The 22,324-nt window shown below is 37.9% G+C and overlaps 1 protein-coding gene across 1 annotated transcript in view; it reads left to right on the top strand.

Moving 5' to 3' along the window:
* LAMB4 (laminin subunit beta 4) overlaps positions 1 to 22,324 on the top strand; it is a 178,426-nt gene that overhangs the window by 99,040 nt on the left and 57,062 nt on the right. Inside the window, exons 19-21 of the mRNA XM_089685091.1 lie at positions 1,123 to 1,240; positions 9,556 to 9,733; positions 19,093 to 19,236. Coding sequence (XP_089541217.1) covers positions 1,123 to 1,240; positions 9,556 to 9,733; positions 19,093 to 19,236 — 440 coding nt within the window. The remainder of the gene's footprint in view (positions 1 to 1,122; positions 1,241 to 9,555; positions 9,734 to 19,092; positions 19,237 to 22,324) is intronic.

Raw genomic sequence — 22,324 nt, forward strand, 5'->3', positions numbered from 1 at the left:
TTAAATTATATACAGTTGCAAGAAAAAGTTTGTGAACCCCTTGGGATTACGTGGAGTTTTGCATGAATTGGGCATAAAATGTGCTCTGAACGTCATCTAAGTCACAACAATAGAAGAACACAGTCTGCTGGACATAATACTACACAAACATTAGATGTTGCCATGGTTTAATTGCACATAACATGTAAACATTCACAGTGCAGGGAGGAAAAAGTATGTAAACCTTTAGACTTAATAACTGGTTGACCCTGGGGTTCACATACTTTTTCTTGCAACTGTACATCGGACATGCTGATAGGTTAATTGGATCCTGTCTAAATTGGCCCTAGTATGTGTATGTATGAATGGGAGTTAAAAACCTTTGAGTGTAAGCTCCTTGAGGGTAAGGGACTGATGTGAATGTACAATATATGTAAAGCATTGCATAAATTGACTGCGCTGTATAAGTACCTGTAATAAATAAATAAATAAGTACAAAAAAATTATAATTGCTGCAAATTAACTTTTTAAATTCATTACACTGAGATCAGTCAGGTATTCTTATATTTGAGTATTGATGCATTTTTACTCAGTTAAACAGTTTATCTAGTTTATTTTACACTTCAGTTGTTTGAAATGATATCCATCTCTTTGATTGTTTATTTATAGGGGCATTAAACTATTTTGCTTTAATTTGGAGGGGTATTGATTGAGGTCTACTATGCTGTGTTTAGTACTTAGGTGAAATAGTGGGGCACCTAGCATTCCACTTGGCATTTGTTACAATTTTTATTGCTCTACTACACTACATAGAGTGCAGGGGATTTCCCATTTCCTAAACAAATATCCAAAAAGATTGTACTGCAATAACTTGACACTAGATGGCAGTCTTATTCACATGTCAAATCATCTAACTCAGGATCCTTCTTCCACTGTCATTTTTATATTTGGGATTGGAGCAACTGTGATATTTGAAATTACAGTTCTGTATAATAAACAAATTCTATTAATGTCTTATCGTAAATGCCGGAAGATCTTGTTTCATGATTCACAACAAAGAATAGCTGTGCCAGGAATTTCTGCAAAATATTTCTAATATTTCTAAGAATGTCTTCTATCTGCTGTTATCCTTATCTCTTACAGGATTGCACTGCTGAATACATCTGTGTGCCTGGACCCACACAGAGAATACCTGATAGATGTTTATTTCACCCAAGTATCAAATATTAATACAAATAAGCAGTTTGTTCTTGTTGATTCAGTAAGTACATGCACTATATGTATAAAAAAGACCAGTTGCAAATATCATGTAAATAATATAGGTCAAATGGTTCTTGTCTAATGACAGGAAGTCGTGATTCCATTACTGTAGTATTCATAAGATGTGATTAGGTGCTGATGGAATTAATGTGTATGTTAGAAAATAATTTATTTAGTTTTTTTTATTTGACATCCCTGGGGTGACGCTATTAGCTGATGCTAAAGGCACGTTAGAGCAATCCTTTAACCACTTGCCTACTGGGCATTTTTACCCCCTTCCTGCCCAGGCCAATTTTCACCTTTCAGCGCTGTTGCACTTTAAATAACAATTGCGCAGTCAGGTACCACTGTACCCATATGAAATGTTTATTATTTTCTTCACATAAATAGGGATTTCTTTTGGTGGTATTTAATCACCACTGGGGTTTTTATTTTGTGCGATAAAAATGAAAAAAGACGGACTTTTGTTTTAAAAATGCATTTTTCTTTCTGTTATAAAATTTTGCAAATAAATAATCTTTCTAAATAAATTCAGGTCAAAATGTATTTTGCTACATTTCTTTGGTAAAAATAACTCAAATCAGTGTTTACTATTTAGTTGGTAGGAAAGTTATAAAGTCCACAAACTATGGAATATGTCTAAAAATTGATAAATCCTGATGTACTGACTGCCTATCTCATTTCTTGAGACCCAAAAATGCCAGAACTGTAAAAATACCCCCCAAATTACCTCTTTTTGCAAAGTAGACAGTATGAGGTATTTAGTAAGTGGCATGGTGAATTTTTTCGAAGTTGCCATTTTTTGTTATAATTTTGTGGAAAATTACAAAATTTAAAAAAAAAAATTCACAATTTTTTTTTTTTACATACTGTCACCAATGCAGTACAGCGTTATCATATAACTGGTGTGGTGGTGATCACTGGCGACAGTATGTAAAAATTTTTTTTTTTTTAATTTATAGATTGTAAGCTCTAACGAGTAGGGTCCTCTGTTTCCTCTTGTACAAAATTGTATTGTAACTGTAATGTATACCTTCACTTTGTAAAGCGCTGCGTAAACTGTTGGTGCTATATAAATCCTGTATAATAATAATATAATAACACATATATACAGTGTGTGTGTGTGTGTGTGTGTATATATATTTATTTTTTTTTTTTTACAATTTCTTAAAAATTATGTTTTTTTATGATTTTTTTTCTACTCCAGTGACCAGAGCAATATAATGAACCATAGTAACATTGTACTACTCTGGGCAAGTGGATTTTTTTTTAAACATTATGATTGCTTATACCAACAAATTTAATTGGTATAAGCAAGCATTTTTACTAAATGAAACTGATTCATTCAGTAGTTTTTGTTGTGATCAGTTGTGATTGACCACAGCTGATCATATGCTACAGATGGGTTGTGATTGGCCCAGTCTGTACACAGTTACATAATTAGTCTGGCTGAAAAAAGACAAAAGTCCATCCAGTTCAACCATTAAAAAAATAAAAGTTATAATCCTACACCCACAGTTGATCCAGAGAAAGGAAAAAAAACAGCAAATAGTGCAGCGCTACAAATGAATACAAATAAATACAAAACCCCCCCAGTGCATACAGGGAGTAAAATATACACAGTGCAAAACATGTAATCAAGTGTACATGTGACCAGTGTCCAATCCAACACTCGTGAAAAACATATCCAACAAATTTATATATAAAAATGTCCAACATTGTTTCTCATCACAATAATATTCATACAACTTTATATCAAAGGTCCAATCTTGGTGCTCAAAAAAAAACTCATGCAGGTGCTAAAACGTGTTCACTCTTGTGCAAATCCTGAATGGCTGAAGTGCCCCCTCACCTCCTTATGTCGACCCTACAGGGTCAGCTCGCTCAGAGATATAAACCCCTCAAGATTGTATCAGGATTATTAGCCCAAATCCATTTCAACGTATTCCAATCTTCCCATACACAGCCCAGTCAATGATGTTCTCTCCAGGCCATATATAGACAGAAAACCTCCATAGTGTAAAACCTTTTTATTAGAGTATAAACAAATAAAAATGCCCACTCACATAATCCTTCGCCTCTGGATATGTTTTTCACGAGTGTTGGATTGGACACTGGTCACATGTACACTTGATTACACGTTTTGCACTGTGTATATTTTACTCCCTGTATGCACTGGGGGGGTTTTGTATTTATTTGTATTCATTTATTCATTTGTAGCGCTGCACTATTTGTATATATATTTAGTCACTTCACTCATTTTGGTAAAGAGGTTAGTGCCAGCAGCTTTAGAATAAGGACCCATTTTGAGCGCAGGCGGATTTCTACCATTCAAAAAACCCAGCAAAGCATGATCCAATTTGCTCCTGCTCCTGTACATGTGATCACTGTGACCAATCACAGCTGGCAGCACAGTTATAAGCAATGAATAGCATGAAACGAAGCATTCATTGTTTACAATTGTCATGTGAACTGATGTGATTGGTCACAGTGATCACATGACACTGGCAGTGGGCAGGTGTAGTGGTCTGTCATTGGCCATGTCCAGCGGAGAGGTGTGATCCTGGGAGGACATCATATGACATCCTTCCTAAATAATAGGGATCCCGCTTAGCCGTCATCTTACAATAGGCCAGGCGGGAAGAAGTTAAAGGCTAAGTTCACCTTTGGAACATGTTACATGTTCCACCGATATGCAGGGTGGAACTTCTAACATGTTTCGGCTCCTACTTCCTCTCCACCCAATCCCTCCCTCCCCCACTCCTTGTGACAGGGGGTAGTGATACGTCTCTCCCCACACCCGCTATCACAATTTGAAAACAGTTCTGTGAATTAATGAGCTACAAGTACCATAGGTAACTGTGGCCAATGGCTTGTAGTTTTCAATGAACTGTGCGAGCTCTGGTGGGCGCTCTCGTAGTTCATTGACCTTCCTGGAGCTCAGTAGCTGCCTGCCTGTATGGAAAGTTTGGGTAGACAATGTAGACAATGAGAGTCTGCAGGAGCCTGAGATTGCACCTGCAATTTGCAGATCAAGGGTGCAATGCTTTACAGGCTCCTAATAAAGAAAATAATAAATACACATTTTTATACCTGCAAAAAGATGTGCATTTACTATAACAGGTGATCTTATCCTTTAATTCATCTAGGGCAATCTATATGGTCAGAGAAAGGGACAAGCAAAAACAGTACTTACCTTTCATTCATGTACTTACCTTTCATTCATTGTTCACCAGTGTGTGAATACTGACCCAATACTAAGGTTGAGCTTACACAGGATTATGTATCCTCTCCACACCCCAATGTAAGACTTCATGGGCCTGGCAATTGTATATTGAGGTGCTGGGAGCTGCATTGTATGAAAGCAGGGGAGAGGGTCATACATGGCATCATAACTGGAGGTATTGGGTTTTAGCTCTGGTGGTGAGGGCAGAAGTGGTTGGGAATTACAGTCATGGCCGAAATTGTTGGCACCCTTGATATTTTTCCTGAAAATCAAGTATTTCACACAAAAAAGGTATTGCATTAACACATGTTTTGCTATACACATGTTTATTCCCTTTGTATGTATTGGAACAAATATAAAACAGAGGCAGAAAAGCAAATATGACATAATGTCACACAAAACCCCAAAAATGGGCTGGACAAAAGTATTGGCACCCTTAACTTAATATTTGGTTGCACACCCTTTGGAAAACATAACTGAAATCAGTCGCTTCCTATAACCATCAATAAGCTTCTGACACCTCTCACCCGGAATTTTGGACCACTCTTCCTTTGCAAACAGCTCCAGGTCTCTCTTATTGGAAGGACACCTTTTCCCAACAGCAATTTTAAGATCTCTCCACAGGTGTTCAATGGGATTTAGATCTGGGCTCATTGCTGGCCACTTCAGAACTCTCCAGCGCTTCTTTGCCATCCATTTCTGAGTGCTTTTTGACGTATGTTTGGGGTCATTGTCCTGCTGGAAGACCCAGGATCTTGGACGCAAACCCAGCTTTCTGACACTGGGCCCTACAGTGCGACCCAAAATCCTTTGGTAATCCTCAGATTTCATGATGCCTTGCACACAGTCAAGGCACCCAGTGCCAGAGGCAGCAAAACAACCCCAAAACATCATTGAACCTCCACCATATTTTACCGTAGGTACTGTGTTTTGTTCTTTGTAGGCCTCATTCCGTTTTCGGTAAACAGTAGAATGATGTGCTTTACCGAAAAGCTCTATCTTGGTCTCATCTGTCCACAAGACGTTTTCCCAGAAGGCTTTTGGCTTACTCAAGTACATTTTGGCAAACTGTAGTCTTGCTTTTTTATGTCTCTGTGTCAGCAGTGGGGTCCTCCTGGGTCTCCTGCCATAGCGTTTCATTTCATTTAAATGTCGACGGATAGTTCGCGCTGACACTGATGCTCCCTGAGCCTGCAGGACAGCTTGAATGTCTTTGGAACATGTTTGGGGCTGCTTATCCACCATCCGGACTATTCTGCGTTGCAATCTTTCATCAATTTTCCTCATCCGTCCACGACCAGGGAGATTAGCTACAGTGCCATGGGTTGCAAACTTCTTGATAATGTTGCGCACTGTGGACAAAGGCAAATCTAGTTCTCTGGAGATGGACTTGTAACCTTGAGATTGTTGATATTTTGCCACAATTTTGGTTCTCAGGTCCTCAGACAGTTCTCGTCTCCTCTTTCTGTTGTCCATGCTTAGTGTGGCACAGACAGACACACAATGCAAAGGTTAAGTGAACGTCTCTCCTTTTTATCTGCTTTCAGGTGTGATTTCTATATTGCCCACACCTGTTACTTGCCCCAGGTGAGTTTACAGGAGCATCACATGCTTGTAACATTCTTATTTATCCGCAGTTGTGAAAGGGTGCCAATACTTTTGTCCAGCCCATTTTTGGAGGTTTGTGTGACATTATGTCGAATTTGCTTTCTTTCCTCCCTTTTTTTGTTTTGTCCCAATACACACAAAGGGAATAAACATGTGTATAGCAAAACATGTGTTAATGCAATACGTTTCGTGAGAAATACATGATTTCCTGGAGAAATATCAAGGGTGCCAACAATTTCGGCCATGACTGTATATCATACCCCTCCAACTCTAAGGGTTCATTCACACCACAATGCATACAAGTTGCGGTGCTTTGCATTTTTTTGTAACACATTGGGGCTTTTCTTTGCCTTTGCAGTGCATTGTATTTATGCACATTTGCATGCATTTATTTAAGAGATATCAGAGAGAGGTGAAAGGGTTAAAGTTACTTGCCAATTAAGCCTTAGCCGTAAGCAGATCCAAGTTTCACAGCAAAGGGTCTCCCTAAGTTACGATGGGATGATAGGAGAACTTTTTAGCTTTGCCTCAGGCCTACAGCCTGTGCTTTTTAAAGTCCCCCAGCAGGGGGGTGCCTTTGAGTAACTGGCCAATACTCTGTTTAGGGAGGGATCTCGGGTGGGCTCTGAATTAAAACCAATATCTTCATAATCCATGATATGAAACGCAAGGGACAAACTGACTTGAGGAATGTTCATTAAATTCTGTCACCTTAAGCTGTTAGGTTTTATGAGGTTACAATCTCTTTCAATTCCTGGGAGAAGCTGCCTTATCTGTTTTATGATGTGTGAGCCTACACAGGTTCTTGGGTCAGTGCTTCCCAATTCTCTGAGGAACACTGGCCTTATCATGACTTAGGTGAGGAAGGCTACACTTTCGCAGACTGATCGGCACCAAACTAAGGATGCCTTAACCTGCTGTTGACCCATAACCAGCACACACACATCTGTCATTGTGCCTCTCAGGAAGGGAGGGGGAAGGAGAATAAGGGGTTGAGGAATACTTCTAATAAAAAAGAGGAACTCTGCGTCCAACTCTGATGAGCAAGTTTGCTACAGTGAGTGTGTTCTCAGCACAGAAACAGTGGCCACCCAGTGATGCATATCTGTGGCATGTCGGCATTAAAGGCCACCCTTTTGCAACAGCACATTTGTGTAACATGGGTGACAATAGGTTCAGTATGCTTAAAGTGAAACTCTAAAAATTGCAGTAAAAAGTAGTATGCTCATGGGATGCCCTCAACCTGTCCCTCACACATCAGAACATTTTATATAACCTTTTACAGCAAAACTGACTGCTGTTTAAAATGATGGTATGTGACAGCTCCTGGATGCTTCCTTCTGTTTGTAAATCCATCTTTACCAGACCCTTATCGATGAGGGTGTTGTATAGATGTTAATGGGGAAATATGGGATCCCGCTTAAAATTGCGTACCAGACCCTTATCCTTGATGAGGATCTGGTATGGATTTGAAGAGGAATGGCACTCAAAAAACAAGAAAAGAAAAATTTGGAATCCTTCACAAAATCAATACTGGACCCTTACCCGAACATACAGCCTCTCAGGCAAGAAAAATTGGAGAAGGATAGCATGTCCCCCCACTGCTCTTGTAGTATTCTAGGGAACATGTCCTCAACATGGGGAGGGTACCTTGCCTGACTATGGCCAGTGATGGCATTTTTCAACGCAGCATGGAATGTTTGACTTTGCCATTCCCATTGTATATCCCAAATTTCTGATTAAATATGAACCTCCAAACAAGAGAAATTCAGTGTGAGCCATGGTTTGGACCAAATTCAGAGCCCATCCCTATAAAATATATGCCTGCACTTTTCTTGGCCAACCCAGTGCACCACAATGTACAGTAAATTCACATATGTGCCTTGTGGTATGGTTAAGAGCAAGTACATTTTCTTGCACTTTATATGAGCGTTATGGTGACATTCAGAGCAATGTAAGTGGAACTACAGCCTGGCTTCAATAATACATTTAACCTTGGGATATTCCTGCTTAGGACAGGGTCCCTACACGTGCAATACTTACCTTATTCCTCACTTAAGGAGTCTCCCTCCTTCTGTGTAACCTGTCCCCCTAAAACTTCTTGTTTAAGACACTAATGTCATACAGTACTTCAGGCTCAATAGTCCTGTGTTGTAAGTGAGGGCCCACCCCCTGCATCCCAGAGCACTGAAGAGAAGAGGTGAGTGCAAGAGACAGCAATAAGAGTTTTGAGTTTATATAATAAAATAACAAATTTTAAGGAGTGGAAACTGCATTTACTTTTCAACATACTCCCCTGCTAGATTTATACACTTATCCCCAGCATTTAACTAACGCCTGGAAAGCTTCTGCTAAGAAAGATATGTCAGTATACCTGAACCATCTTAGGACAGCCTGCTTCCCTTCATCATCATTGTGTTCACTGTTCCCACAGTAAGATTAGTCTCTTGTGTGGGCTATGTGGCGATTATCCAGGATCAGGCGCTCCACATGCTGAATGTTCAGAGGAATGACTGCTGTGGGCTGGGAACCTCCATGGCTGGGATCATCATTGATGAACATATACGGCCATCTTTGAAACGCTTACACCACTCAAATGTCTCACTGTGGCTGAGCGTCTCACCACCATACTGTTCTTGAAGACTTCTGTAGATATTATTATACAAGATTTATATAGACCAATAGTTTGCTCAGCGCTTTACAATATAAAGTGAGACAATACAGCAACAATATAGTTCAATACAGGAGGGATAGGAGGGCCCTGCTCCTTGGAGCTTACAATCTAGGAGATATCCGCAGGTTCCGTTTCGTTCATCACCACATGCTGTACCATGCACTAACAAACACTGTTGTCCAGCATCTTGATTAATGGTCTCTGGACTGACCTGAGACATGTATGCCACCTATCAGTAATGGGACACACTTGCCACTTACTACTGCGTGTAGTACCGCCATGCCTTTTTATAACTGTAAAATTAAAAGTCCCTGTTTGACTTGAACACCCCTCATATATACAAGTGTCACATTTGCCTTACATTCCACAACATAATCCATGACTTACAAAGAAAAAAAAAGTGAGTCATCTGTATAAACTACACACAAGTCCTGTCTTGTACACATTCCTTGTTTTTTTTTTTTTCTTCAGTGTATGAATGATATCAGAAAAGAGTAATTAAGCAAGGGTAAGATGTAGGTCATGCATAACTATAACCTGCTGAGAGCAGGATTGTTTATTGTATGGTGTAATGTATAGGAAATGTTATCCAAGGTTTCCTTCTTTTCTAAATCTAATTTAGTATGTTCTAAACTTTACTTTCCATGTGATAGTTTTTATCATTAGGGGTAATATTGTAATTTATATACATTCTACAATAATGAATATACAGTGTTATTTTAAAAGCCACAGTTAAGTATTGCATAATGAGAATCTTTGATTATACACTTTCTTCTGTAACTTTATCTGACAATTTATCTCCTTTAAGCTTGGACTGATTCCCCAGATTTCATCTCTAAGCAATCTCTGTACTGAAGAGCAATTAGAAGAATATGATTATTATAACTGCATTGAAATTGCTTCTGACATTGGAACGGAAATTCTGCCAGATGTCTGTGAGAAGCTTATTATTAGCATGTCTGCACGAATCCATAATGGCGCTGTTAGTAAGTATAAGATTTTTTTTTTGCTGTTAAAACAATCTGCAATTAAAGTGCAGCTATGAGCAAAATTAAAAATCATATATCTCAAACATTCTGTCACTAGCATTAAAACAGCAGTTTTAAATTTTTCAGATTTTTCATGTTATCTTTTAGTATCTTGCCAGTATATCCATTATTTTTCTTCCTGTAGCGGACCAAGCTATCCATCAAAAGCTGGCAGGGCTTCTTACAGAAGTCAGCTTTTTTAAAAAAATATATGGCTTTATTGCTCTCCTGAGGATTTACCCGCCTTCCTGGCCAGGCCATTTTTTGCATTACGGCGCTGCGTTATTTTAACTGACAATTGCGTGGTCATGCAACGCTGCACCCAAATTAAATTTGCGTCCTTTTTTCCCAAAAATTGAGCTTTCTTTCAGTGGTATTTGATGGCTTGTGCGGTTTTTATTTTTTGCGCTATAAAAAAAAAAGACAATTTTGAGAAAAAAACAATATTATTGACTTTTTGCTATTAAACATGTCCAGTAAAAAAAAAATTTAAAAAATCAAATGTCGTCATAAATTTAGGCCAAAATGTATTCTGTTCCATGTCTTTGCTAAAAAAATCCCAATACATGTAAATTAATTGGTTTAAGTGAAAGTTATAGAGTTTACAAATGGCGGTATATATACTGGAATTTTGTTTTTTAATTTTTTTTTTTACTAGTAATGGCGGCGATCAGCGACTTATAGTGGGACTGCAGACCTGGGGTGGGCATTCTGACAAAGGGGGGAACTGACTTGGTGTCACTGACATCCCCAGTGACATCACTACAGTGATCAGTGCTAATAAAAAGCACTGACACTGTAATAATGGCACTAGGCAGGAAGGGGTTAACATCTAGTTCAATCAAAGGGTTAACTGTGTGCTGAGTGCTGTTTCACATTATGTGGTGTGCGTGTGTGTTTCACTGTAAGCACAATGCTTTGTATGGCTCTGCAGAGCCATGCAAAGCAGTGTGCAAGAGCTGACAGGGGAGAGAACTGTATTGCTTACTTACCATTCTTTCCCTCTGTCGGTAATGCTCTGCAATCACTGGGTGCCGGCGAGTAAGCACTGGCCGGGACCTGGTAATTGACAGCCGAGGCCACAAATAGCATGCGCCCCCTACCTGGAAATCACGTATATATACGTGATTTTCGCACTCCTGCCATCCTGTAGCAATATATCTTTTATAGGGTGTCGGGAAAGCAGTTAAAGTGATACAAAAGCTAAAGACGTTTAATTGACAGCCGAGGCCACGCTCGCGCGCACCCCCTGCCCGAGACTGCAAAATCACACATATATATATATATATATATATATATATATATATATATTCTGCTATAGGGTGGATGGGAAGCGGTTAAAAAAAAAGAAAAGAAAAGAAAGAAAATATGTTACTATAACTAAAGGCAAAATACTTTCTTTGTTTAGATTTGGATAGAGTGGAGAGGGATTAGAACACTTGGCAGTCTGTATTGCTGTCTGTACTCTGTTATGGAGCCTTTCTATTTATTCAGTTTATCATTATCATTGAAAGTGAAAGAAAATCCCAAATTTTGGGTTGTCCCCAGAAAATTAATAGAGGTGAAATCTTCCAATGTGGACACTACTTCTGGTGACCTGGGGCCCCCCAAGGAATTCCCTTAATTTGCAGGGATTCTCTAGCCTGTTTGGCTATGGGAGAGAAAGTGAAGGGAAATCTCTGCAAAAGGATACAGAAAGCAAAAATAATCTGACAGGGGTTATAACCCTCCATTACTCAATCCAAAAGGAAAACAAAAGTTTTGCCTACAGTTCTACTTTAAATATGATAGCAAGAGTTGGCCTTTGATTTGTTTGTCTTTTATTTAAAGTCTGCCTAAAAGTATCCGGTTTTCAGAATGATAGCAACCTTGCACAATTTCCCTTCAGAATGAAGTGTTGTCACCCCATAACAGGAAGCAGAACAGTAATGGATCTGTTGGTAGGAATAACAGGAAACAAAACTATGTTAAAAGCATTGTAACCTTTCAAAGATTTTCATTGTTTTAACTACATATTAGGGCCAGTTCACACCACAATTTCTCTATTTTGGATGCATTTTTTATGCCTTCTAGTGATTTTTTGATGCATTTTAATGCTTTTTTATGCCTTCCAATGTGTTTTTCTCCTCTTTTTTTAATTTCAGTTCAGGATATGTGCATTCCAGTGCATTTTTATACATTCCGGTGCATTTTGCTGCGTTCCAAATGTAATGAAAAAATGCAGCATGTTTTACTTGTTTGACTGCACTGGAATGCACTGCACAGGTGTGAACTAAGGCCACTGGAATATATACAGTGTAATACATGTAAAAAAGTAACAATTAAAATGGTTGACATTTTCAACATATTTGAACAGGCAAACATTAGACATGTGCAGAATGAAAAAAATTGTTTCATTTCGGATCGATTTGTTAAGCTACTAATTTAGTTTTGTTACATTCGTAACAAAATTCATTTAGTTTCATTTTGTATATTTGTTCTCGATCGGATTAAAATTTTTCTAATGGACTTGAAATATTCAAATCGAATTTGAATCAAATTTGAATAGAAAATATTGAACTGATCTAAGTTCATTGTGAAGAAAAGCTGGTTCTATTCCATTTGAAATTTGAAATTCAGATTTTGGATTTTATTTTACTCTGTTCTATTATAATCTATTCTATTTTTTCTATTATATTCTAGTTTTTTTCTATTCTATTTCTATGCTATTATTTTATTTACTATTCTATTCTATTTGTGTCTATTCCATTCTTTTCTATTCTATTCCTTTATTTTCTACTTTGTTTTATTCTAATCTTTTCAAAATTGGAATTTCAGAAAATGTCTGTATTCTTTCTGTTTTGTTCTGTTCTGTTCTATTTTATTTGTTCGATTCTTTTATTTTCTATTCTATTCCATTCTTTTCTATGCTTTTTCCATTCTTTTCTATGCTATTAGTTTATATTCTATTTTATTCTATTTTTTATTTTCTATTCTGTTCTATTCTTTTCTGTTTTACTCTATTATTTTCTATTATATGCTATTATTTTATTTTTTATTATTTTCTATTTTCTTCTTTTCTATTCTATTCTTTTATTTCTCCATCTATTCTATTCTATTCTATTTTACGCTCTTCTTTTCTATTATATTCTGTTTTATTTTATTCTTTTTGAAATTTGAATTCCAGAAGACTGCTATATTCTATTTTATTTTATTCTGTTCTATTCAAATCTATTTTTTTTCTATTCCATTCTTTTATTTTCTATTCTATTCTGTTTTATTCTGCTCTTTTCAGAATTTGAATTTTGGAAGACAGCTATATTCTAACACTAATACACATAAGGGTTGATTTACTGAAACTAGTTCACTCAGAATCAGGTGCACGGTAGCCAATCAGTTTTTAACCTCAGCTTGTTCAATTAAGCTTTAGCAATAAAACCTGAAATCTGATTGCTTTCTATGCAGAAATGCACGAGATTCTGAGTGAACCAGCTTCAGTAAATAAACCCTACATTCTTTGAAGGCAGGCAGCAATATTCTACAATATGTTTATATTTTGAATTTGTCTTCAATATCAATTTCGTTTCCGAATTCTATTTCATTTTCTAATTCAATTTAAATTCTATTTGAATTTCAGACAAAATTTTTGTTTCGTTATTTCGGATTAATTTAAGTTCATTATCATTGTAATTCAGAAATTTGGATACATCCAAATCTCTGAATAAGGAGAATTCATCTGAATTTCAATTTGGAACGAAACGAACCGCACATGCCTAGCAAACATTAGCTCTTCATTTAAACAATGCCTACACATAAAGATTATATACTTAAATTTAAGCACAAGGCAAATTCACCTTTTCAAATATTTATTCAACAAAAATACTAAAGGAAATGATCTACTGTGGAAAAAGTAAGCACACCCTTGGCTTCAGAAACTGGTATTGCTCCCTTTTGTCCATGTTGCATGCAAAATTTCTTCCTTTACAAGATATTTTTGGATTTCCTTGCATGAGCTGCCTATTTCATATCTCCCCAGAACATTTCAATGGTATTTAAGTCAGGGCTTTGACTAGTCCATAAGCCTCCATTTCTTCTTTTTCTGAGGTATTCTTTGGTGGATTTCCTAGTGGGCTTCAGATGATTATCATGTTGAAAGATATTTTTACGGTTAGGCTTCAACGTTTGGACAAATGGGGCAGATTTACTGAAACTGTGCACAGAATTTGTTGTAGCTGTGCATGGTAGCCAATCAGCTTCTAACTTCAGCTTGTTTAATTAAAGTGTTACTAAACCCACAACAGTAAAATCAGTCTGTATATGTTGTAAATCATGCTTGTTATACTCATTGTAAAACCTAAGGGGTTAATCCTCTGCACTGTGTAAAAACACTGTTTGATCCCGTCTTCTGTGATCCTCCCCTTCTTCGAGTGCCCCCCTCTTATCTCCTGATAAAACATATTGTGTGGAGTCACTCTGCACATGCTCAGTTTGGTGTGGATTGCTAGAGAGGTTTTTTTCTTTACTTGGGAGAGTGCATGTGATCAGCACAGGGCCAATCAGCACTGTCCAGACAGAGGTCAGGGGTCCTACATCCTCCTAGAGCAGAATGAAAACTCCTCCTACAAGCTTTAACCAGTGTTCGGCTGGACACTGATAGAAGTCACAGGACTGCTATATACTGCTGATGAGAAAAGGTATTTATCAGTTTATGTTTACTAAAATAATTGCACTTCCATGTTCTGTGTACTGTGGAGTACCAAATATAGTGAATGCAGGGTCCTGGGTTTAGTAACACTTTAAGCTTTGACAATAAAACCTGAAAGCTGATTGGAGCCCCAGATTTTGCACTCTCCAGTTTTAGTACATGACCCCTAGGTCTCACATTCTCATCAAGTACACTTTTGATATGATACAGAATTCTTCGCAGATTTGAGTACTGCAAGTTGCACAGGCCCTGAATCAGCACAGCAACTCCAAATCATAACATTTTTACCACCATACTCCACAGTTTGTATATGGCTCTTCTCTTGAAATTCTGTCTTTTGTATGATCTATGTCTGCTGTTATTGTGGAAAACAACTCTATCCCTGACTCTTTAATCCACAGAACACTGTTCCTTAAGACCTGGTCTTTGCCTATATGCTCAATGGAAAAACTGTAAACATGGTCACCAGGACAAACAGAGGTCAGATCTTCCCAGATCTGATCTCAAGAGCAAGGAGGAGTTTCCAGGAAACAGGCAATTACTCTTGGAGAGCTAGACAGGGCTGTAGAAGGTCCTTAACCCATTAGCAGAACCAGTATCTGCTCCTTTGTGCAAAGAGGAACAGGATGAACACTGCCAGAGCCCTACAAAATGACCTCCAGCAGGTCACTGGTGTGAATGTCTGTGACCAAACAATCAGAAAAAGACTTCCTGAGGGCCCGACTTCCTCTAGTGGGCCCTGTGCTCAGGGTTTGGCACCATAGAGCTCGATTGGCATTTGCCATTGAACACCAGAATTGGCAGGTCCACCACTGTGCTTTTCACAAATGTGCCCTGTGCTTTTCACAAATGAGAGCAGGGTCACCCTGAGCACATGTGATGGACGTGAAAGGTTATGGAAAGCCGTGGAGAATGTTATGCTGCCTGTAACATCTTTCAGCATGACTGTCTTGGTGGTGGGTCAGTGATTTTCTGGGGAGGGACGCACAGACCTCTACAGGCTAGACAATGGCACCCTGACTGCCATTATATATCGGGATGAAATCCTTGGACCCATTCTCCTACTCTGGTGCAGTGGGTCCTGGGTTCCTCCTGTGCATGACAATGATTGGCCTCATATGGAGAGAGTATGTAGGCAGTTCCTGGAGGATGAAGGAATTGATACCATTGAATGGCCCCCACGCTTGCCTGACCTAAATGGAGGCCATACGAACTACTGAGCACCAATTTGAGTTTCTGTAATGAAATTTCAGCAAAATGGACCAGCCTGCTGCATCATTTTTTTACTTTGATTTTCATCATGTCTTTGAATCCAGTCCTCTGTAGGTTGATCATTTTCATTTCCATCAAACGATGGGGCATCCTTACATTCCTAACACATTACCCTATCCATATCAGTATAGATATCCAACATGATATTTTCCCCATTGAGATCTGATGTATTTTCCAAGTGTTCCTTTAATTTTTTTGAGTAGTGTATAAAATAGTCCATAGCACATGGTGTCATTTTAGCTCAACTTTAAACAGGGTTTTATAATAAATGTGGCATAGATATTTCAGTAAAAGCAAGTGATGCTCCTAACTTTTAGCAACACTAACAATTATCATCAATTTCATTGTGAATGATAGATCCTGAGGCAGTGAGAGGCTTTCATTATCATAGAGAGAGTGAGAAAATTGGAAAACCTCCTTGTGTTCAGCTTCAGATCTTTAATGCCTCAGTCTAAAAGATTAAAGGATCCAAATTACTGTGCATGTGCATCAGTCAAGGATCAGAGGGTCCTAGAAACTCTAAGTCATGATTGGGGGGACAAATATCTATCTACCCTTATTCTTTGAGTGATATCTTTCAGCACCTTAAGAGCCTGAGTGGGCAGTATCCTTTCATTTAATTTTTATTCTTGAGTAAAATAGAATTTTAAGTATTTTCCTTAGACTAACTATAAGATTTAATAAATTATTAATTTAAATTAATGTTGTGAAGGAGATATATATATATATATATATATATATATATATATATATATATATATATTCTTTCTTTCTTTTTTTCTTTAAAGATTTGCACCAGGATCAATAACTGATATATGAACCTATTTGTCAGTAAAGTGTAGTTATGGTTCATATCAAGCTCACAAAAAAATTCTCAGTAAACTGGTGTTTCATCAGGTCTACTTGTTAAGAGAACCTTTTAACATTCCATTACAACAGTGCATTCCAACTTGACAACCTCAAAGACAGGCATTCTCAAGCATATTATCTTTTGAACACTATAGACTAGATTAAAGGGTGGAATTACCTTAGGTAAAATAAACTGAAAGTAACATAGTGGGTGGTAAGGAGGAAGACATTTGCATTTCTTTTCTCAGATAAAAAAGCATTCTAAAAACCTTTAAAGATTTATTCTATATAGTTCACTGCATATTTAACCTGAAGTGAATTAGGGTACATTTGGTATCCAATAAATGTGATAGATAGATTGAACATTAGGTAGCACAGGTCCTCTGGAAGGTTTTACCCCCTTCATGACCAAGCCATTTTTTTCTATACAGCACTGCACTACTGTAACTGACAAATGCAACACTGTACACAAAAGAAATGTATATTTTTTTTTCACACAAATAGAGCTTTTGATGGTAATTGATTATTGCTGTAGTTTTTTTGTGTGCTATAAAGTAATAAAAATGAAAAATGTTGAAAAAAACACAATATTTTTTACTTTTTGGTATTAAACTTTTTCAATAAAAAATTAAAAAAATAAACTTTCTTCATAAATTTACGCCAAAATGTATTTTGCTACATGTCTTTGGTAACAAAAAATCCCAAAAGTGTATATTAATTACTTTGCTTGAAAATATAGGGTCTACAAATGACCATACATATACACTGGAATTTTTTTTTATACTAGTAATGGCGGTGATTAATGACTTAGAGCTGGACTGTGATAGTATGGCGGCAATCTGACATTGGCTAGCTGACACTGACATCAGCTGTGACACTAAGATGGTGATTAGTGCTAATAATATGTACAGTCACTGGGAAGGAAGGGGTTAACATCTGGGGCAGTCAAAGTGTTAACTGTGTGCCTAGAAAGTGTTATTGTGCCAACTGTGTGCTGTTTTTACTAAGGGATGTGAAGGTTTTTATTCCCTGCCTGGCAGGGAAACAAAAATAGCCACATCCCTGCTGTCAGTAGAGAGATCTGTTGTTTAGGAACACAGATCTTTCTTTCCTGTCACTCACTCCACCGATCTCCTGCTGATCGGATTGTAAATGACCCAGTGATAGAGTAGCCAGGTGGGAAGGTGCATGCACGCACACCCCCTACCCGGAGATAAACAATCACGTAGTTGATCCTGAGCAGCTGGCCCATACTGTAGCAGTAAAACTACAGTGCATGAATGGTTAAACTGTACGTAAACCCAAAATCTATTTTTTTATGTTTCACGTTATGCAGTTTTCAAAGAAAAAACTTTTTTGTGAAAAATTGTAAAGTGTCTTGCTTGCAAAGTTTGTCAATAACAAAACTTCCTGTTTCAGGTCAACAACACTCATCTGTTGCCTTGCAATTAGCAGCATGGGCACTACTTCAGTTAGACTGTGGGCTTCCTATCAGGTCTCCAAATGCCTTCTGCAGGCCTGATAGGCAGCCCAGTGTCAGATGACTGAGTGTGCAGGCAGGGGCGGACTGACAACGCATGGGGCCCCCGGACAATAGCGGATCATGGGGCCCCTGTGTCCTTGTCAAAATTCAAAAAAGCCTATGAAAAAGGTACCAGGGGCATCTCATGGGGCCCCCTACTGACCCCGGGCCCTCGGGCAGTGCCCAAGTTTCCAAATGGTATGTCCGCCCCTGTGTGCAGGGCAGGTTGCATTATTGAAAGGAAGTGGTTTAGTGTTGTCATCCTGAAACAGGAAGTGCTGTTACTGGCAGGATCTCTAAATATGAAAATTTACAATAGATTCACAAAAAACAAATTGGTTAAGAAAACTGCCCGCTGTGAGGCATGCTACTAAAAATACTGAAAAATAAATTTTAGAATGGGAGTAGAAGAACATCATAAAATACTCCTATTGCACTTCATCTGATCCTTTATGGAACTGTATGTGCTTGTTTTGAAGAGAATTGTACAGAACTCAAATGGAAGTATATGTACAGCCCAAATTCTTTTTTTTTTATTTTAGATGAAGCCTTAGTTATGTCATTGAGATTTTCCTTGACTTCCTGTCTCAGGGACACAGCAGGATATTAGATGAGAGCAAGAGAATATTCCCTCTTAGGCAGTTGACTCCAGAACAGGTTTACCCATCAGAAGATTTTCCCTCTCCTCCTGTTCTCATGACCTGTCACCAGTACCAATAGAGAAGGGAAATCTCCCTGAGTTGCAATTTTCCTTCAGTGGAAAACAGGCAGCAGTACATGACAGAGGTCCTATCTCTTCTCCACTGCAACCAAAACTAGTAAAAATAGTTGACTTTATATACAGTTTATTATAAATTGTATGAAATTTCAAATTTTTCACATTGCTGTGTTTACCAGATAACTTTTGTAGTTCACTTAATGCTTGCATTTGATGCCCAAATTTAATGGAATAAATATTGATTGTTACTGTAATAATTTGAATCATTCTAGAGTGTTCCTGTCATTCTGAAGGATCATTAAACAATCGTTGCAGCAAGATTGGCGGTCAATGTAAATGCAAGCCCAATGTTGTTGGAAGCTGTTGTGATAGGTGTGCTGTGGGCAGCTATGGATTTGGTCCCAGTGGATGTCTAGGTATGTAAATCCCATTTTATGCTGATCTGGTAGGTTTACTTGTTATCACTGACACAGGAAAGGTGGGAAAAAAACATTTTTAAAGTACATACTCAAAATCTAATGTTTTACTTCCAACAATACCTTATCTCCATACTATGATTCACAACTCTGATGTTTGAATACCTAAATATCATAAGACTAACAATAGAAATAATAAATGAAGATTTTCAACTAGAAACAATTTAATGTTTTAGAATGGCCACAAGCAGTCTGATAACAAAAAAAACCCTTGAAACTAGGAGCACCTGGGAAAAACCCTGTTGCGAAACCATACAAACAAAAATGTTTTATAAAATGTTATGTGCAATTAGTATATTTAGGCATGTTATTTACCCATCTCCCACTTTTGAAGACATCCAAAAGCCTTTGACTGCTACTAAGCACTGCCATCTCAGATATGATGTCAACAGCCCCATCAGATGCAATGCTGTCACTCAACTGACAGTCTATAGCAATGGTCTCCAAACTGCGGCTCGGGGGCCGGATGCGGCCCTTTGATTGCCTTTATCTGGCCCTTGGGGCACTATTCCTCGTACTGATATAAGGCACCATTCATTCCACTAACACCAACATTGGGACGTAATTCCTCCCACTGATATAAACTTCAGAACACTATTACTTCCACTAACACTAAAGATGGTGCACTTTTCCTCCCACTGGTGCCATCATTGGGGTACTGTACCTACCAATGACATCAACAATGGAGCATAATTCCATCCACTGATATAAAATATAGAACACTATTACTCCTGCTAACACTAAAGATGGGGCACTTTTCCTCCCACTGATACCATCAATGGTGCACTACTCCTGCCACTGACACCAATGCTGGAGCACCAGTTCTTCCCTAACACCAATGTTGGGCTACCACAGACACCAGTATTGGGGCAAATTTTCTTTCATTGATACCAGTGTTGAGGAACCATTCCTTCCACTGACACCAATGTTGGACTACTATTCCTCTCACTGATACCAATAATAGGGCGCTTCCTTCTACTGACGCCAATGATTGGGTACTGTTTCTGCTGCATTTTCCACTCCCACTGGTACAGTCCAGCCCCCTTAAGTCAGAAGACCATAAAACTGGACCTTTGTTCAGAAAGTTTGGTGACTCCTGGTTTATAGTATTCCCCTTCACTATTGACTTTGATATAGTCTCATTTGCTAGCAATCTCAGAGGCACATTACAAGTCAATAAAAAATAATTTATCCAAATAAAATGCTAAAACATGCATTTAAAATATTTGTCTTTTTCTGTGCTTTTAGTTGAACATTTTTAAGTTGGTGACCGAGTCACTTTGAAGTAAGCAAGTCACTTCTGGGGATATTTCTAACCACATGGTGCCACCCTTATGTTATTTGCTCATTAAGTGTTCTCGCATGGCAAGACCACTTACTGTTATCTCACATATATATTCGTATTATTATAGCCAAATTTACCACCCTAACTCCTCCCACAGTTTTTACACTACATAGACAGTAATATACCAAAACGTGCCGATTGTTCCTGATTGGTGTGCTCTTACTTTGTGGAACGTTTCGCCGAATGGTTCACGAAATATCGGCGTTTTTGTGGTGAAATTGGTCCCATAGGAATAAATGGCGGAATGTTCAAAACTAGAGTGGGAGCTGACAAAAGCTAGAGTGTGAGCTGAAAAATCAGGACATGAATTCTAAACTGCCATCACTCACTCATTTTCAAGCCCACCTACACAAATCTTATATCAAAATGTTCAGCTATCCCTGCTGCCACTAAAAATGTCCACGGCTAAGCCATAGTCCTGATAGTTTTCACAATATGACCATTTGTTTGCAACTCATGCCGCCCATTGACATTCATTGAAACTCCATTCTAGCCACCTCAAATTTGAAGGGCAATTTCTAAACTGCGACTGTGCCTTCATTTTTAATATTTCAAAAACATACTATGCATCAAAATGTAGGTCTGGGTCTTGTGATTCTTGCTATAGGATTTATAGTTTTTAAAACTACAACCATTTGAAGATGCCAGTGAAGTGGGCAATTTGGTTTTTAACTGCTCTTCTCTGCCCTATTTGAAATCTAATTTTGAATTCGTGACAGTTTGGGCGGCTTCTGCTTAAAGGTTTAGAAATAAGTTTTCTACAGTAGAGTATTTGAGGTGTTTCAGCTAGCTACATTTATGAAAACAAATTAGACTTTTCACAGTTACTCCAGCCACTCCAACCACACAACAGTTGCTCAAGCCACTCCACCCAGTTACTCCGCCCACTCCAGTTGTAGACTACTGGTGGAGGCAAAAACACTTCACACAATTTCCCCAGAAATTGCAGCTTTTCTAGTTTCAAACTGTTCTCCAGTTACAGGGGATTGTAGGAAGAAAACTTTTAAAGGAAACAGGTACTTCTGTTTACTAAGTGCCAAGACCAAAATTTGTAAAGAAATTACAACCAATATCAGCTTTTCCCAAAGTAGTATTCGTAGTCATAGTAATGATTACTGCATATTATTATTTACTACACTGTCTTTTTCACAATTGTATTACATGCAATTTATAATAAAAGGCGCTTAAATTGAGAGGATGATCATATATATATATATTATTATTATTACAATATTCTTCCAATGATAATGAAGATCAGGAAGGTGGAAATGAAGGACAGCATGCAATTTACATACCACTGGACTAGTTCCTTCATGTTATGCTATTACAAAGGCTAAAGAACATAGAGCAGAAATGTTAAACTTAAATGAAATAATAGGACAAAATGTGGAATATATGATGGCCACACCAATGTGCCTGCAAAAAAAAATTGGAGAACATTGGTAATTAACATTATAGTAACGTGTAACTTACACCATTTTATCCCATAAATCATTGCTTAAGCTGGGCCCTTAATTCAATTTAAATCCTTAAACTCGCAATGGACCACAAAGCAGGAATTTGAGGGCTGTATGTGGCCCACAAACTCCAGTTTGTCATGTGTGATATAGAAGTAATACTGAATATGTGACTTTATACAGGTGAACCTCGAAAAAGTAGAATATTGTGCAAAAATTCATTTAT

The sequence above is a fragment of the Staurois parvus genome, unplaced genomic scaffold, assembly GCF_062004578.1.
Source record: "Staurois parvus isolate SC_StPar_1 unplaced genomic scaffold, SC_StPar_1.0 ptg000019l, whole genome shotgun sequence".
In the NCBI taxonomy this organism is placed as follows: domain Eukaryota; kingdom Metazoa; phylum Chordata; class Amphibia; order Anura; family Ranidae; genus Staurois; species Staurois parvus.